The sequence below is a fragment of the Calonectris borealis genome, chromosome 5, assembly GCF_964195595.1.
Source record: "Calonectris borealis chromosome 5, bCalBor7.hap1.2, whole genome shotgun sequence".
NCBI lineage: Eukaryota > Metazoa > Chordata > Aves > Procellariiformes > Procellariidae > Calonectris > Calonectris borealis.
Genome location: NC_134316.1, coordinates 30479569 through 30499243, shown reverse-complemented (window position 1 = coordinate 30499243; position 19675 = coordinate 30479569). Strand labels below are relative to the sequence as shown.

At 37.6% G+C, this 19675-nt stretch overlaps 1 protein-coding gene across 1 annotated transcript in view; it reads left to right on the top strand.

The window, feature by feature from the left end:
* Nucleotides 1–19675, top strand: part of AKAP6 (A-kinase anchoring protein 6) — a 290842-nt gene that overhangs the window by 99928 nt on the left and 171239 nt on the right. The window contains exon 5 of the mRNA XM_075151694.1: nt 2503–4290. Within this exon, the coding sequence (XP_075007795.1) occupies nt 2503–4290 (1788 nt within the window). The remainder of the gene's footprint in view (nt 1–2502; nt 4291–19675) is intronic.

Here is a 19675-nt window from a genome sequence, read left to right as displayed (position 1 = left end):
TTTGGGAAGGTAAGATTTTGAAGGACCTTCCTCCTCCTTCAGGAATTACCCAGAGATAGATAAGAAGGAAAGAAAAATGAGTTCTGTGCAGCTTGAGTTCTGTCCAGCTGAGCCTAACCTGTGAGTTTTATTTCACAATTGATAAAGCCAGGAAATATGGAAAGGATCAGTATAAGGCTATGTTAAATACAATGAATCCTGATGTTCTCAAACAGTTGGTAAAGTCACAAAAGAAATATCTTACAAATTAAATTAGCTCGTTTGAAAGAGTAAAAAAAAAAATGCAGAATTGTGCTGGTTTAAATATAAATACAAGAAGGTATTGAAAACAGCCTACAGAGCTTTACAGGAAGCATTACTATGTGAAAAGGGACAAATTTTTTGAACTAAGGCATTCCTATTGGTAGCCATGCAAATAACTAAATGTAATATTTTTCTGAAATAAAAACAATAATAAAAACATGGTAATACTGGCATTAAATAATGCTCCTCTGAAACACATATTTAAGAGGCTGCTTTGAAAATGACCAACCAAGATGGTTTAATGCACATGATTGTAAATTTTATTAATGTTAATAAACACATTTTTAAGAGACGAAGGAATGGAGCTCATTACTGAGGAGAAATGAAGGCCCTTAGGGCCTTGGAAAGGGTTTTGATTTATATATGGTTTTACAGTTCCTAATCTTTTCCTGAGATTAGAGGGAAAATGCAGCTGTAATACTGATCATTGTTTAGTCATTATTTTCCTTAATAAATGCAGCTCCAAATTATAAATTTGACAGATTTATAGAAACTTCCCCTTTTAATTCTGGAGTATTGACAATGTACAATTTGTGGCACAGGTTCTACATCTGGATAGAAAGTGCTAAATAAAAGATATTTTCAGTGTCCAAGATTATGGTTGATAAATAACTTTCTAATCAATCTTTTCTATAAATAATATTTTTAGCTGGAGGATTTTTTATATTTTTACTTTGTGGGGTGGACAGAGTACAGGGCTCAAACATTATATGTTTATAGAAGATGGCAAACAATAGCCTTCTTTATTGAGACTATTCTTGTTCAGACCAAAATCCAAGTGGTTTATTGTGAGATGAAGAGATTGTGGGGTTATTGCACCTTCTTCAGGAATGATGCCTGAGGTCCTTAAACTATGGGTTTAGGCAGTGTAGTGAGACAAGCTGCTCCAGAGAATAATTCAGACAGGAACCTATTGTGAATACTCAAGAGTCTGCTTTAAAAAACTCTATTATCAAAACTAAACCTGAGTAGAAGGACCAGTATACGATTTAGGCAGCTGAAGTTAGAATCCTAAAACATGAGTTTCTGCCCTTTATGATGTTTTTTAAGTAGTTTCTATAAGCGTTTGGGCTAATATTGGCTTTTTTATTTTTAATTCTGCTTTTCAGCTTCTTTTGTTCAATTGACATGCTCTGCCAATTTCTCTTGTTCTTGATAGTTTCATGGAGTTACTTAAGGTGTACACCAGTGTAAATAAGAACAGAAGTTGTTTCAGAATTATTTGATTCCTACATTTCAAATTGCACGCTGGGATTTGGAAATAGTTGAGGCCTGCCTAGGTGTTAGAACATTAAATCATCTACTAAAAATATGTTTATAAACTGTTGACTAAACATAATTTTGCTGTGATTGTTATACATCAAGCTACTTTTGGATCTTAATGTAATCAGATTTTTTTAGTATCCTTCAAATAAGTCACCAAAATATTTATAAACATTAGTTTGACTTAGATCTTGAAATCTCATTTGCCACCTGAGATGGTCTCCTCTGGCTATATCTGTGTTTCTGAGATTGAAGGACTTCCATCGAGAAGCTGCTGACAAGGCGACATGGCAGGCTGGAGGTTTAGGATTCCTGGCTATACTTTCTTTTCCTTGAGCTGTTCTCCATTTGTGCTCCAAATATCCAGCAGATAAATCCTCAGTTGATAATGCTACAAAAAAGTAAAATTTCATCTCATAAATATGGGAAGAAATGTCTGTCATTGCTAGATGATGCTTGGAAAAAACATTCTGGCAATCAACCAAAAGACCGTAGAGCAGCATGGACTTCTGAGATTAACAAGGTAGCTGATATACTCAGCAGTCCCCAAGATCCCCTTCCTCCTATTTAAGGTAGTTAACACAGGAAATACTACAAGTCTGTTGGATGGAATTTCTGAGTCCCCCCTACAGAGTAAGCAGAACTGAGAGTAGAATTTAAGGAGGATAATACCAATCAAAAGTGAGTTGCTATTTTTATGTAACTTGCTCCACCAGACTGAAACTAAGCATTTTTCAGTTTACTGCCATTTTTAATTCCCAAATACTTTAGAATGGTTTGCTCATCTGCAGGGTACTGCAAAAACAGGCAGGTCAGTGATGAATGCTTTTCTGGATGTTAGGCAGTGAAACATTGAAGCTGACAGTTTGTTACTTTGTGTGTGCTGTGTATGAAAATTAATCTTCTAAAAAAGTACCATTTCTTTGTCTATTTCAGGACCGTCTTGACTCTTTAACTGAAGTTGATGATTCTGGACAGTTAACCATCAAATGTTCTCAAAATTACTTGTCACTGGATTGTGGTATTACTGCATTTGAACTATCTGACTACAGTCCTAGTGAGGATTTGCTTGGTGCTCTGGATGATATGACCTCCAGCCAAGGGAAAGCAAAATCATTTGAATCCTGGAACTACAGTGAGATGGATAAAGACTTTCCAGGACTTATCAGAAGTGTGGGTTTACTTGCAGTAGCGACTGATTCCATCGCTTCCCAGTGTAATGAAGCATTAAACGAGAAAGAAACCCATGTACCTCTCTCAGCAGAAGATGGAGAAGAAAGCAAAGACAGGAAAGCACCACATGAGCTCTCACTAGTATCTCCTTCTGCGAACTCCTCTCCTTCTAAAGGCCCTTGCTCTGAAGATGGTGTTTTAACTACTGACAGCAAACCAGTTTCCACATTAAAGAAACCAGAATGCAATCTTCCACAGCACACCAGTGAAAAAATCAAACACTCTCACTGTGAAAACTCAACTCCGAAGAGGTCCATAAGAGACTGCTTTAACTATAACGAAGACTCCCCTACACAGCCCACACTGCCAAAAAGAGGTCTATTTCTGAAAGATGATGTTTTTAAAGATTATATGGAAGCCAATGATTTAAAAAGGCAAATCTCTCAGATAGTTAAAAATGAAATGAGTAGAAGTACACCCTCATTGTTAGATCCACCAGACAGGTCCAAGCTTTGCTTAACTTTACAGTCAGCCTACACTAACAGTCCATCTGCAGTTAGTCAGTCGTATGATTGCTTAAATACAATAGGTGATAGAAATCTTGAGTACGCAATGAAAAATCACTTTAAGGACAGTCCCATAAGTCTAGGGAAGTCTTCTTTCTACACCTGTAAAGAAAAAACAAAGCACAATAAGTCTCATGACTCTCCAGAGAAAGTGAAAGCTGGCAGAACACCTGAAGGTATGTGTAAAATGCCTCCACCAATACAAGTCAAAAAAAGAGGACATTCTTCTCTACAAAACGGAATTACTTCTCATAACTCTCAGTCTTTGGAGGAGACGGAAACAGATTCTTCTGCATCATCAGATTCTTGTAACCAGAGAGACCCAAATAGGCAATCACAAGGTAAAACTGAGCCTTTTAACTCACCAACACGTAGCCAAAACAGCGCTTCCTCAGCTGGTTCTGAGCTTACCAACTCATCACCTCTTCTACTAAGAAGAAAGAATAATAAAAGCTTCTCCTCAATACCAAGCTATACTCAAAAAAACAGTAAAGATGGTGAGGTCTGGTATGGATCTGATGAATATTTAGCACTTCCTTCACATCTCAAACAGACTGAAGTATTAGCTTTAAAACTAGAAAATTTGACAAAGTTGCTGCCCCAAAAGCCCAGAAGAGAAACCATTCAAAACATTGATGACTGGGAGCTGTCAGAAATGAACTCAGATTCAGAAATGTATCCAATGTACCAGACAAAAAAGCACAAAAAAATGGGTAGAATTTCACCAAGCTCTTCAAGTGATATAGTATCCTCCTTAGGTGATAGTATTGAATCTGGGCCTCTCAGTGATATTCTCTCTGATGAAGATCTTTGTATGCCTGTATCTTGCATTAAAAAATACATTGAAGAAAAGTCAGAAAGGACTGCTGTCACTCAGCCCACTGAGAATGAGATTTCTGCCTCAAATAAATCAGCTTTAATTCATCAGCTGATGCAAGATATACAACATCAAGAGAATTATGAAACTATATGGGAAAAAATTGAGGTAAGGCAATAATCCTGTGTTCTTCTGCTGTGTTCTTGATGAGCCTGTATATGGAGATGGAGCTGTGGGCAGGGGTGGAGTTGCTTTCTTGTTTTCTTTTAATGATGAAAATAGTCTCATCTAGTGACTGCTAGAAGTAGAGAACAGCAGTGATCATTGTAATTATAATAGACTGCAGTTAACTTTAACTAACTATACAGAATTTGCCTACATTATTTTACTAACACCAATGCCTTTAAACTTGGCAAAATGTTATTTTATCAATAGAGCTTCTCTTTGCCAAGATCAGGTACATGATAAGTTATTTTTTGGATGAAGTGAAAGATAAACATTGGAAAATCAGGGATCTTTGTTGTATTTGAATGAAGTTATACTTAATATCATCTGCCTATTTTCTTTATAAAAAAGAATTGCTTTAGTCCAAGAATAGAGGAATCATTTTCTTGATTCCTGTCATATCATGTATAATAACCACATTTCTTTTTAATCAGTTCTCTTCCCTTGCAGTGATTGTTTTCCCTCCAGTATTGGTGGAACTAAGCATAACATCTTTTTTTTTTTTAAACTTAAATAATCCTTCCTAAATAATGGCAATTTAATAGTGCAATATGCTAGAGCAATAACGACAATATATTATCCCATTAAACTTCAGATGAGATAGGATTTCATTCTTGGCTTCTGAGATCACTTCTTCAGAAGTAACTCTATAAAGTGGAAACGTTTGCAGTAGTTAACACTATGAGAGTTCTTTTCAAGACAAAAGATAAACTTTGGAAAGGGAGGTGAATTTGAATGAATAATCAAATAAGGACTTAGCCATCTCAATAATATAATTATTAGCTTACATTCATAGTAAATTTTTGTTTCAATTTTCTGATGGGTTTGTCTTCCTGGCCATTGTAGAGGAGAATTCCCCTATTCAGAACATTTCATGTCCATCCTCAATATAGTTTAGTAAAATGGCTGCCAGAAAAGGAAGCTCCATCTCTACTAGATTTCAAAATCCTTTAAAATTCATGAAATATGCATTAAAGGGTGATCTTGGCATCTAAATGCTAAATTTGGTATCTGCATTATCTTCTGTGTTATCAAGCCCCGCAAGAGCTAAGAAAAAAAGAAGGACTTAGTTCTATAACTTCAGTAAATGCTTCTTACAATGTGTGATTTCTTTAACTTCTGAAGACATTGGAAGTATTATGACTAGTTGAGCTAGAGATATTTGAATATAAAGTCAGGGCAGAAAACACAGAAAGAGAAATTTCTTCTTGAACAAAGGAGGGAACAGCAGCTGTCGGCCTTGAAACAGTCAGCTCTAAAGGGCAGTGCCTAACGATTCAAGTTGTTCCCTCCGTCCTGATCGCTGGGGTTCATCTTCCGGACTCTGATGAAAGAACCGTCTTCATAAGTGCAAGCTGTTTCTGTGCTTAAGTTTGTGTAGTATTAAAATTAGTCCAGATGAAGCTGACAGATACAGAGCCCTTCATTCTGTGCAGCAACAAATCCCATCAAAGCTGCTTGTGAATACATAAGATGCTGTCTTTCAAATGATACTACAAGAGCCTGTTTAAGGGATGGAATTGTGGAGCATCTAGGGACCAGCTCCCTTCACTAGAAGCTGCCTAGCGTCCTTTTGGCAAGAAGCAGGTGGCAGAGAAACTTTTTGCATCACCCTCTCAAATCATCATGTTTATTTTTCTCAAACTTTTTGAAAAGGTAATTCTCTTTTTGGGGGTCATCTGTCTTAGTGTGATTCCCTGCAGCTGCAGTTCAGTCCTGCCAGGATGGAGGAATAAGAACCAGCTGTACAACTGGCTGCAGCTGGAAACACCTGCTTCCTCTCCTCACCTCCTCTGGAGAGTGGATTGAGCTCCTGACAGCAATTAAAGGTAGTTAGCTGTTCTCTGGCCAAAGGAAACCCTTCTAGCTAGTGATGACAGCTGCTGCTCTTGTCCTCGAGGAACTTTGCTACTGCTGATGCTGCTTTTTTCTATAATTTCTCAGTGTTCCTGGTTGTGATGAATGTTTGGGAAACGTTGATCCTGGATTTTGAAAATAACCTTATAAAGTATGTTGTGGGAAGGGGCTCAGACTAGAAGAAGGGCTTTAAACAGAAAGAAGACCAGATGCAAAGAGCACTGCTAGGAAGAGGAGAGATAGCTCAGTGATCCATGCCCTTAAAAGCAGCAAACAAGAAAGTTTCGTATTTATTTCCTGCAGAAAGATGTATGCTAGCTACACTAAATGGCTTGAAAATTTACTTCCTGAATGGTGAATAAAAATAATCAAGAGAAAAGTTTTGAAATGTTTTGCAAAGCAACTATAATATTTTAAAGAAATATAAGGTTTTCCCAAGCTGCTTATTTACCCAAGTTTTTCCATTGTTGCTAGTAATTATATCTTCTGCTTGTAAGACTAGTAAAGAACCAATTTTTCCATACAAGAGCTCTTACCAAGGTAAATCCTGCCTCAGTAACACTATGGTGCCTTGCTAAGGTACTTTATTTTGACATAAGTAATAGAAAAATAGAAAATTCCTCCCTTATGGGATGTTATGAAGTATTGTAAACAAAATCTAACTAAAAATACCATACCTGTGTCACAAATGAGTCCTTTCTTTTGCTCGAACTCCTGTTTCATAATTCCCTAAGCAGAGTATCAAAAGCGTGCCATTGCTTTTTTAATTATCGTCATTTGGCATTTACGTTAATTCTATTATTTAATAAGAAGTCTCCAACTCAAAAAGGAGTTTCCTAATTGCATGAATACATGTCTTAGCAATAATTCAATACTACTTTTGTTAGCAGTAGTTTTGTGCTAAAGAAGTCAGATCTGAAATAAGAACTTAATGACGGAAGAAGCACGTTCATGCCCATTAGTAATCCAGTTACACTGCTGCAAACATCTAGCCTAAAAACTTTTATTTATTGAGATTGTAAAACAAAACTAAAATAACTCAACCTTTCATTTTGGGATAACAACAGCTTTAGAAGTGACTGGCTGCCTCAAAACCACTGAAAGTCATATTTTAGCTAGGTAATAGGGCAAACAAGGAAGTTCCAGTATTTTATCACACTGGGAATAATCTTGAATTAGTATAAATCTGGTAATATCTTGAGAGTAAGCAATTTGTTGAACATATGCTACAACATTTATTGGAAGCCTTATTAATTTCTCAGTTATATTGAGAATAGTCATGTACAGAAACTGATAAAATGTAGTTTTTCATACTTGCAAATTATGCAGATATCCTTGCATGGGCATTATCATGCTGATAATCTGTCTGTCTACTTACAAAGAGAATTCTGCTTGACTGGCCCATTTGCTGTTACATAGGATCACTTTCTTGCTTTGCAATAAATATTGGATACTCTTGCCATATTTTGCCTTGCACTGCAGCTAATTCTTTGGCACATGCTTCTTATGCCTTTAGTACTGGGTACCTCCATTCTGGGGTGCATAACAATTTCTGTGGCAGTTCCTTGTGTGTTTCAGAAATTACTTTTTGGAGTTAAATGTGAGAACCATGACTGATACCAAATTCTGAATGTTCCTCTTATCATTGAAGTGTAGTTCAGCTTTTTGTAGCTACCCCAAATGAATTTTTAGAATGCAGATTAAGCTATGTAGTTTCTGTTATACTAACTGGAGGGGAAAAAGATATAACATCACCATTCTCACAGGTAAAGTCAGTAGAGTTCTTTGCTGTAAGAAGATGGCCGATTGCCACTTCTCATATGTAACACGAGGTGTCTATAGTATCAGTTTCAGAATGCTTTAAGGTTTACTTTCTGTAAGAAAACTAAGTTTTCCTTAAAATCATACCAATAATTTATTTTTCCCCCATTTTTATGTGCAAACTGAAAAATTGGAAAAAAAAACTGATCTTGGGCTGATCTAATGACAATGCATATTCGATCTTCTTATGTGAATAAAATAATAATAACAATAAAAAACCTTATTCAGGCAGTTTTATCTCCTTCTCTAGAAAGCAATACTAGATTGACTATACTGACATAATGTGTGGTCACTGATAATCCCGTCTACTTGATTTTTGAGGGCACTCTTACAAAGGGCGGAAATGTAACCATTTGTAAGACACTCCATTTAAATGAAGATGTGTTTGCTTTGCAGGCCCCAGGGTTAATCGTATGGAGCAAACTGCTAATTTTTTCCTGTTATACAGACTTACAGCTTGTTTTATCAAAGGCTCTGCCTCTTACAGAAAGATTTGATATCTATGGATCCCATCTTTTTAGCTTATCACATTTCATGAATTTGCCCTCAAATCCATTGGCTCTGTATTTTGTCTGGGGAGCCTAGTTGGCACTGGTTACCCACCTTCTTGACGTGCTAAGGGAATAAAACAATGCTGCTCTGCATGTTTTTCTGCTGTGGGTAGAGCATGCCCCAGGGATCCTACAGCAAAGAGCCGGATAAAAGACTTTGCTGCCTTCCAGGACCCAGTCAGGGACCCCCTCGCCCTCATGCAACCATTTAGCCCCTCTGAACCCAAGATGCCTCAGTGGAGCAGAGAGTAAAGACCCCTTTTCCAAATTATTGGAGTAACGGGAATAATTTTCCTGTCTAGGAGGAACTAAGGATCAGTGCAGTCTATAAAGGAGAGTGCAATATCAGAGTTAAACTGGGTAGTGTGACAAATAGCTTGTGTGTCTGGGTGGGAAAGATTTGCATTTTTAGAGGGTAGTCACAAAAGGTGACTAAACGGTAGGCTTCTGCAAATGGTTAACGGATTTGGTAGAACAAGTTTGTATTGGAGTTATGGCTGGGAGTCCATTTGGGCAGTGGAGAGCCAGTTGGTTAGAAAATATTTGGAGAACTGACACAAACGGAAAGAATTTGTGTTGTTTAGACTGAAAGAGGACAGAGTTGCTTCTGGGCAGAGAATGGACTGAAAACACACGAGTACAGTTAAGGTAGAAGCTGGATTGCTTTAGGGGAAGCAAAGTTTATTTGTGTTTGGAGGTGATTTCCATCATTAGGGGGAAAAGCATGCATAGAGGACAAAATGAAGTTGGGGCTATGGGGTTAAGGTAGTGAAAAACTAATAGGAACTGATAACACTGATGGGGCTTGGTAACAAAGAAAAAACACAGAACCGAAATCAGTAATGACAGAACAGGTGGAAAAAGCAAAGATAATCAACAGGGAATGGGACTGGTTTGGATTACCAGATAAAGGATTTTTAAAGTGTTGTAGTGTTCCCCTCAGCCCTCTTGCTTTCAATAACTTAGTAACAGTGCTTCTAATACTGACCCTCATAAAATAAATTGATTGCATATTTTTCCTAATAGATAGAGTGCTTGCCAAAATTTGCTCATCTCTGAATCTTATTTACACTGCTTCGTACAATTTAGATTGAAATACTGCTCTTGGTTGATGACCAGTTTATAAAAACCAGTAAGTGAAAGAGGTATCAGATCCAGAAATTCCTTGGCAACTCCACAGTTTTCTCAGCAGTCTTGCTGCCTTGTGCAGCATAATTGAAAATGTCACTTCACATTTTGTACTGAGAGTCAAGTTTGTGCTTTGTTGTTTTGAGTCTGATGACACTCCCCTGCTTTGAAAGCCCATCCCTCAGTTTTCAAGCTGGTTAAACTATTATTAAGCAGTAATGTAAGATACATATGGAACACTCACTTTTACTCAGACAAATACTTCTTTACTAGAAGATGAAACACAGTGAACCCTCTGTTCCTCCAAAACACTTGGTTCCTAACTTGAATTTTAAACAGCTCCTCCAAGTACATTCACTTTTCTTTGGCATTTGCTTTACCACAAATAGTCCGAGCAAGTTTGTCACCAGCAATCTTTGCAAAAACAGCAACTTCTATGTAAGCTGTGCAAATTCTGAATTTGTATCTTTACATCTAAAACTGACTGCAGGAATTATACTTCCTTAATGAAACACATCTACTATGAAGCATATGCTTTTTCAGAACTGTTCGAATTTCCAATGTAAAGACCTTAGAATGATTTGGCAGTGAGCAGTTTTACATCAGGGATTTTTTACGTTCAGCATTTGGCAAGATATTCCAAATAATCTGGGGGGGAAAAAAAGAGAGAGGGAGAGAAATAGAAAAAATCTGCTCACAAATAAGTTCAGTAGCCTTGATTTAGGGGTATGTCTTTATTAGTATTTAGAACTGGTTGTAAGGGATATGTCTACATCCAACGTTTGGCTCACATCTGATGTGAGACCTTCGGCTGCAAAAAGCCTCCCAATTCTCTCTTGTTGTATACATAGTTGGATACCACATCTCAGCTCAGGGATGGCTACTAACAGCTTAGATGAACCGAGTAACAGCTGCTTTTGCATACATGATCCTGTGAGCCCTCCTCTTCTTTTCTAATGCAGTCACTCAGATCAGTTTTAAGTGACCATTGGCTTTACAACCCAGAGTCATGTCTTAATCATCTGTATCACAGCCTAGCCACAAGCCTGCAGCAGAGCCATCCGCATTATTTATTTGTGAACTGGAAACTTTCTAGAAATTGGTCAAGGATTATTTCTTACCTTCTGGATCTCTGCTAATAGGCAAAAGGGTGCAGCAGAGCTGGAGATGGAGAGAGGGAACAGTAAGAATGCAAGAGGTGGACTTCCTGCCCTCACTGTAGCAAAGGACAGATTCAAAGGTGAGCAGTGGGTGCTAGGTGACCTACCTGGAAAGCCAATAGAGGCTCCAGATTTAGAAGGGACACAGCAATAACTTGGAGAACTAATCAGTATTGACTTTAAGATGATCTTATGATTGACTCCTTTTTATCAGTGCAGAGACAATCTTTATTGCCTGGGATTGTTTAGTGCTTTCAGTTCTCTCATAGAGGTAGAGAAAGGCATTCAGAAACCACTGAAATAGGTCTGGAAGCTTTCAGTGATGGCACTAGCTTTCAAAACACAGACAGAAAGAGTCAAATTGCTATTGGGAATTTACCTCAAGGTGCGTATGGCAGTTTAAGAGGAATCTTCTTGTGTTGTTAGGACTGAATCCTTTATAACTGCTGTCTTATAGGGGGCAGGTACAGGGGAGAAGGTTGGTTGGTTGTGAAGAATTTGAGATAACTTCTGAGCTACCCTGTTAACTAGTTACTGTATTGATTTTAGGGCTCCTTGAAGTGCCACCATTATTAAACAGAAAACTATTAAATTTAAAATTGTGTTTTCTAATATTCCCTTAAATATGGTAAATATGGAAGGGTGAGGGAGAATGTTCATTGCTTTAAATTTTCATAGTGACATGCCTTTCCCAACGTTTTAAGCTCTAGCTGTTCTGTTGCATAATATACTTAGGCTCTTGGATACTTATGTTTTATGTATCTTCTGCGAGGAAGTACAGGGTATTCCAGAAAGATACCATATACCAAAATCACCATGCTCTATTCTAAATATTTAATTATTTAAATAATACATTGCTACTAACTTCTACCTAAATCAAATTCCAGTCTATCTACTGTTGTTAACACATCATTGCCTTAAAATGTGTACATGCTGGAGATGAGTCAGAGCAAGAGAAATGTTGAAGGGTCTACAGAGGATTAACCTGAGAAGAAAGATCAAGTCCACTTATGCAAGATTATTGCATAACTCCTCAAAATATGTTCATCTCTTTTTCCTCCTGTGTATCTTTATATGTTTTGACAGCAACTGGTTTTCGTTCCTTCATCCTTTCCAGTATGTTATGATCAGGAATTAAGCACTAAATCATGCTGACTCTTAAATTATAGTTGTCATCATTAGGCATCAGAGTGAACATAATTTGTGGTAAATATGGACAGGAAACTGTCTCTCAGAGGCTTGTTTCAGACTGTCTGTATGCTTACGCATGTATTTGAAAGTTATCTTGAAAGCAACCAGAAAGGCAAAAAATTGTTTTCTCATCCTTGCTTTAGGTTTTGGAGCACAGATGATAATCCCCACAAACAGCTGAGCTGTTCTTAGCAAATCAAACTGGAATCTTACCTGAATATTCCTTTATTGTTAGTAAAGACTTATTTTGAACGCTGATTCTCATGTGGGTCAAGTAAGGTTACCAAAATGAGGGCTAGATTTGCGTCTGGTTTCCCTTGGACAATGTTGGAAACTCTCCAGGACGACAGAGGGAGAACCAACACGCAAACAGATTTTTGGTAGTAGACAGTGTAGCTGTTTAAGTCACAGTAACTTAATATTACGAATTGCTTTTTCCCTACTGATGCCAGCATCTGTCTACATGAATGTTTCCTCATTGTGCTTACAAGATTAAAGACGCACAAGTTAATTTAAAATGTAAATAATGCTGCATTATTAGCAGCAACTGAACTATAGCAGCTAGCATAAAATTGGCTCAGGTAAGTCCAAACTAGGGTCAATCTCATCTATGCATTGCAGTGCAAATCTCCTACAGCTCTGTTGAGGTACAGAAAACCAGAAAAAAATAGTAAATTTGTTAGAAACAGTGATGCTTCTGGGGTTAAAAATGAAGAATAAGAAGACAAAAGCAAAAAGATCAGAGATCGTTGTTATTTTATTCTATTTATTGTTATTCCGTAAACTTATCCAAATTTTGGGATGAAAAAGTAAGTCATAATTAGGGTCTAAAAAGGGTGTAAAGGAATGCCCACTAGAGACCACTGAAAAAAGAAACTATCTAAAAGGGAAGGTAGATGAATTAGGAAGCAAAAGAAAAGCAATTAATGGAGGAACTAATAGTCACAGGATTTCTTTGGAGACTGCAGGTGAACAAGAATCGAGTGCATAACAGGAGGCTAAATTAGGAAACTAGAGGAATAATAATGGAGTAAAGAAAAGAGGTGGTGAATCTTGATGTCTCCTTGCTGCTGCCATATTTAGAGAATAGTGGCAATCACCATTTTCCCTATAAAACCAGGAAAACTCAGAAATCTTAACTGCAAAACAAGTTCATGGGTCAAAGAATTATAATATCTCTTGTGAGATGACAGACTTAACCTCTTCTAACCAATTAGCCTTGAATAATAGGAAATGCTGAATTAAACGTTCTGATTTTGAGGGGGAATCGTGGTCATTATATCTTAAGTCATGTCAATGATATAGCAGAAGTCAATATATTTAGCAGTTACCCACAAGCAAACAGCATCTGTTCTATTTTAGTAAAAAGTGGTTTTTTCCTTCATTTTGGAAAACTTTTAGACGTGGTGATATATCTCCCTCTTGAGGCCAGAACTTGTTACTGCACCTATTTTACACAAATTTTGTTTAATTTTCCTCTCAAATGAACGAGACTCACAACTTTACAAACGTAGTTGTTCGAAATTCAGAGATTAAATAAATAATAAGCAAGAATCTTTCCTCCTTATGAAGATCTTTTTTGCTTTAGTGTAGTCTCCAACAAATTTTTTTGCTATGTATTTATTCAAACAAATTTAGTGTTGACATACTGTTCTGATTTTAAAAAGTAATAGCATGTGTATGTCAATTACTAAACTTTTAAAAAATACAACCTGCACGTGCACTTCTACAGAGTTTGTGAAATATATCAAAAAAATAAACCCTATCCTCTGCAAAAAATTTAGAGGTGTTGTCTCTCTGCAAATATATTTGCCATTTTTATTATTCTTTAGAAAACTATAGTTATATTATTTAAATAAGCAGTGTTTAATCCTGCTTTATGACCATAGGGCCAAGAATATACTGGCTTTCTTCCTTATCTATCACTTAGTCGCTGACTTGCTGAAAATGTTACGTAAAAAATAATGAATTAGATTTTATTTAAAAGGTACTGAAAATCCTGTGGAATTAATTTTGTGCCATTGGGTAAAGGTATACAATTTGGCTAATTTCATTCTTCTAACATGATTTGTTCTTTGTTTGGGAAAAGGTAAAATTTTTAGAAGTGCACAAATCTCTCTTTAATTGACATCATGGCATAGGGCCACTCTGATTTCAGGCTGCAGGAGCAACCATGGTGTATGTATATCATGTGCACCTTTCAAGGAATTAAATGCTGGGGAATGAGGTTCATTTCTAGCAACTATGAGATCAAAGAGTAAAAAAATGTTGGGACCAGTTAGGGGAGGTGCCAGCATGGCTTCAGTTGAGTGGCCTCCAGTGCTGCCCAGTGCGCGTGCAAGGTAGCAGCTGACCATCGGCAGAAATAGCAGCTGCACAAGGGCATTCCACCCCCAGTCCACTGTCTGAAGCCCAAATACTCAGGGTATGCAAACCAAGGAATGATGGTCATCCATAATTGTCTATTTTTCAGAGCAGAATAAAGCTGTATACTAATATATTACAGAGGCCATTATGTGGAAAAATTGCAAATGAAGATTAGCTTGTCTTTTGGATGCAGTTCAGCTCACAGTCGATACATACATTAGCTGTAAAACAATCTGAAAATAAGGTATGTTGCCAACACGACATTTAAGATAATTATATGAAAAGGCAATTCAGTACTTCCAAGCACCCTTACGTCACTGTAATTTGCTTCAACATCAATAGTTATATTGGCAGCGTTTTTAGAAAAAGCGCATCAGGCAACTATCTTCACTGAAAATGAAGATACTGATTATAGACTCACATTATCCACGGAGTTTGGATCAAGGTTGCTGCCTAACAAACGTTTCATACTGAAAGAAAGGGGACAGTTCTGATCCGGAGATTTGATTTTAGGTTTATCTGTAGAATAAATAATAACTCTGCACTTACAAACAACAGGTCCTGAACCAACTTCTACATTACCTATTCCAGTTTAGAGTTGCTCAGAGTGGACAAAAGAAATTTGGGACTGTGAAATAGACGTGAACATGCTGCAGCATTGTGCCACTACCCTTTAAACAGGACATAACAACTCATTTTGGTGCCTGGTATTTTTACCAAAGACAGGCCCCTCTCCTGTGCTGTGCTCAGGGTCCCTCCAGAATCCAGACACTCCTTCCAGCTGCTGCTGCGGAGTTGAAGTCCCCCTTTCTGGGAGTTACTAGCATCATCTTTCTTGGCTCAGGCAGATTTATTTGCTGTTCTTGTCCTTCCCTTGATACATCGCCGGCAACAAATTTCTGGAGACATTGTGTTCATAACTTGCTCCCTGGTTTACCAGCTGAGTGAAACAAGAGTACGTAACCTAAAAACTTTCACATCTCTTGGCTGATCTCTAGATATAGCAAGTCTTTGACTTAGGGTCACATGAGGGTATAATCTAAAAAGGCCTCAGTTTAGGATATTTGATGCTGTGATACGCAAGAGAAACTTAAAACTTATCCTGTAGTAGATGTTTTGGCCACCTATCTTTATTCCCTAGCTGCTGCGTAGGCCTTTTGGATTTTATGTAGAGAAGAAATGACTCAGAAGAAAGTTATTTTAAGAGTAATGAGAGTTTCTGTGAGACACGACGAATAACAGGCATCACTCTTTGTGAATAAATATATTTTCAGAAACAACATGTTCAATCCTAGTAGTATGATGAACTTCAAAGACCAAATTTGGATGATCATTCAGAAGTTTGTACATTACTCAGCTCACTCACAGTATCATGGTTGCTGACTGTTCCGCTTTTAAGTCTAAGACCTTTTGCCTGCCTGTTTTATTCCCAATGACCCAAAGAACACTAAACTAAATAAAAAGAACTATTTTGTCTTTTGCTTATATTTCCTCCTCCTCTACTTTCCTCCCTGTTTATGCCCCATTTCCTTATTGTCTGTTCTTCCTGTTTCTGTCTCATTTTCAGGGCTTTTGGTACCCTTTAACTCCTGTGTTTCTCCTTTCTGCTGCTTATGCTATTCATTCCATAGTTTGAATATTGTTTCCTCGGGAACCTTTTCCCAGTTAACCTCAAAATTTCACACGGACTAGGGACACTGAATGAGGTGAGTGCTAGAAACATGTGAATACAGGTTTACACTGCAGAGGTTTTCTGACAAAAGCCAGTACTGATTAGAGCAGTGGAAAACATTTACTTCTTTATGCAATGTATCTGTGTCTGCATAACCCAGTGGCAATAAAACTTATTCATGTAAAAGTGGTGGGTTTTTACTTTCATCAGCTTGAGAGGATGCTTTAGCTAGCTTGAACAAGAATGGTTTTCAGGTGGTATAAATTGTCTCCACGAGAGGGCTTGCGCAGGCTGTGTTCCAGCAAGCGCATTCTCTCCGAGGCCAGGTTGCAGCTCTGTCTTTGCCACTGCCATCCGGCACTGTGGCCTGACGTAGAACTGGAACAATTTTTTATTGCCTTAAAAATAACTAAGATTCAAATTAGTATGTCTGATAACTTAGGAGGCAGATAAGCAAAATTATTTTCTGTCATCTAGAATGTGAAGGCATATGTAAAATTTTTCCATACAAAGAAGGATATGTTAGTTTACTTATTTACTTGATTCCCAGGAGTGCTTTGAATCTCACATCACTTTTGAGATTCAGCACTGGCCTACCATACCTTCTCAACATGAACTCTGTCCACACCCGAATGAATGCAGGAGGCCTAAAACCTTATCTGGCTTTGTGCCTGTTAACATTACATCTCAGGTAGAAAGCGTGGCAACGTCAGTATGAGAAGAGATCAGCAGCCATTTTGTATGCCTGGCGTTATTGCCATCAGAGCAGATGGCATCTCTGGAGGTTTACAACCAATCCATATTGCTGTTAACTTCACACCAAATGATTCTTCAAATGATGGATGAATCAGAGAGTCTTCCCTTTCCCCTCCTTTCTCTTGACTAGCCCTCTCTATTCTTGAACACTTGCAAAGTCACAATGGCGCTGGCCTTTCCTATGCTGCTATATAACATTCATATGCATAGCTGTCTTGGCCTCAGGGCCAAGGATCTCTTCTCCCCAGCAGTGTCCTTCCAGCCCATGGATTTTGCTTCTGTGGTTCTAGGTGTTCACTGATCCTTCAAAAGGCTGGGGGAAATGTTACGAGTGGTGTTGGAAGCTTGTCTGCTCTGTAAGAATATACCTCTCAGGAACAGGGTCTAGGAAGCATTTGGCTTACTTTTCCTGTGTCTATCTTTGCCCCACAGTCAATCTGCTGACAGTAAGAATGTCCCTTTTTAGATCTTGTGAGCTTCAAATAGCAGTGGAGGCTTTGTGGTAGTTCTTTTAAATAGAAAGTAGATCTTCACCTTGAGCAAAAGGTAAGACAAGGCATAGGGTAAAGTAAGAATTATATTTGTGGCATCATGGAAAGATTTAAGAAATCTAGAGAAATACATTTAGGAATGATTCTTAATATTCAGATTAGCTTAACCTGCTCTTTGTCTAGGAGCAGAAATAAAGTCAACAGTCCCATGGGGCAGTGAACTTTTTATTGCAGAATCAGGTTCACTGTCTTCAAATACAGTTATTTTTAATGGACTGAAAGTAACACTTTGCATGTTTCTCTGTATCATGCTTTTTAATCTTATCCTACCTCTATGGTTCTAGCTCTTTTACCTAGAAGGCTTTAGGAAACTGAGAACTTCTTAAACATCTTGTCTGCCATTCCTGTTCTAGTCAGAATACAGTATGGAAAAATAGCTTGGAAATGTTAGCAAAATCTGTTGATTTAGTAGTGGACCAAAAGGTCCGCAAAAATTAAGATTAAGAGTAGCCTATCATCAGCTTTTAGGGACAAAGCTAGAACTGAATTACTTTGTAGTGTTCTCTTAGGTTTGTAAGAACTGTTCTTTGTTGTCCTCACTGTTTCAAGACTGGAAGTGCTCTCAGCTTTCCAGTAAAATCTCCCTGAAAAGTTGAGCTATGTCTGACTGGCTCTGCTTGATATAACTTGGTATAATTACTAATATAACTAATTTATATATTAATCCTTCTTGTTTTCCAGCATCAGAATGCATCCTGGGGACTCTCAAACCAGGAAAAGTCATGAGCCAGTGAACATCCTGTGCTACCACTTTCCGTTCTGTAACCTTGTAAATCATGACCGATTAGATAGATGCCCATTAGGGAAAATACATTCAATAGTTATTTCTAATTCTGTGTGTGGTAGTTGGGCACAAAGCCTAGAGGTGGCACTTGTGAAAGATTTGTGTAATTTAACAGTTCGTCTTAAAAAAGCTTAATTAGACAGTATAGTAGAAGACGAAAATCCATGTCTTTACACGGATGTCCACTAAGAAAAGTATTTGATCTTTATCTTTTCCCTGTTTGGAGGGAACATTTAAGTCACACATTCTCATAGGCTGGGGTTATTGAGTAAATGTGGCACTTCTTTAGCAGAAAGCTGCTAAGTTCTATTTCTGAAATGTTTGTGAATGAATGTATCCTGAACTGCATGTTAAGTATTGCCATCTTACTGATGTGTTTGGTCAGTTGTGTGTTTCTGTGAGGTCATTGTCGGCCACAGAATCTTGACAATATCACATAAAGAATACTTTCCATTGTGGCATCTTGGTTCCTTGGGGATTCCTAACATCTGTACTGCTAATGGTTTTATTGTTGCCTCTGGGTCTCACTCCAATTAAATTGACCGTGGCAGTTTGTTGCAGCCTCATCCTCTTGAGTACCTGGATTTCTTTGACTTACCTTTGCCTATGAAGAAAGTGCACTTTTATCCTTTTGAAAATAAAGTCCATGGGCAGGAATGTGTTCCTCCTGAGACTAATATGCAAGTCCTTTTGTGGTTAGACAAAGGGTTTTCTTAATGCATTCTGTGATAGAAGTGCCCTTAGAGCCAGCCCATCCTTGTACACAGACCCCTCTGTGAGCTCAGTCTTTTTGTAAATTGGGAACAAACTTTACAACACTGTCTGCTTGCAACAAAATTGGACATTCATTTTTAAGCACACAGCCTCATAACCAATTCTTTTAAGAAGAGAACTCCCTTTGTGTAATAAAAGGGAAGGTGGAGAGAAAAAAGGTCTGGGGTAGTGATTTAACAAGCACTGTTGTCTGGTGCTTCCACAACGAGGTTTGTGGAATACAGTCAACTTTCCACCGTCCCTCTTAACTACCATGGCAGATGATTTTAGTATGTTTGCATTTAATAGTTAGTCTCTTTTATTCTGATTTTAATCTTAGTTCAAGTCATTAGAAGGGTTTTTTACTTTTACAAATGCAATGACCAGAAGTGCCTTAAGTATAAGCCAACATGCATGTTAAATGAAAATGTTAGACTAATAAACTGAGCGGTGTTAACAGTGCACAGCTTAAAATTACAAGCCCAAAGGTATTGAAACAATTTTGCTACCTGTGCCATGCAGGCAGAGTAAATCTGGGAATTTTTTTTCTGTAAAAAGCAAAACCAAAATTTGGTCTAGGATGAGGGCCATAAAACTTTTCATAATGGTGTTAACTGGATGCAGTTTCATCCTCTGTGTTTTATGGCATAATTCTGGCAAAGTTAATGCTATCTGCCTTAAGGGAACATACTCAGATTCCCCATCTAAAGGAATCTCACATCAAAAATATACTAAAA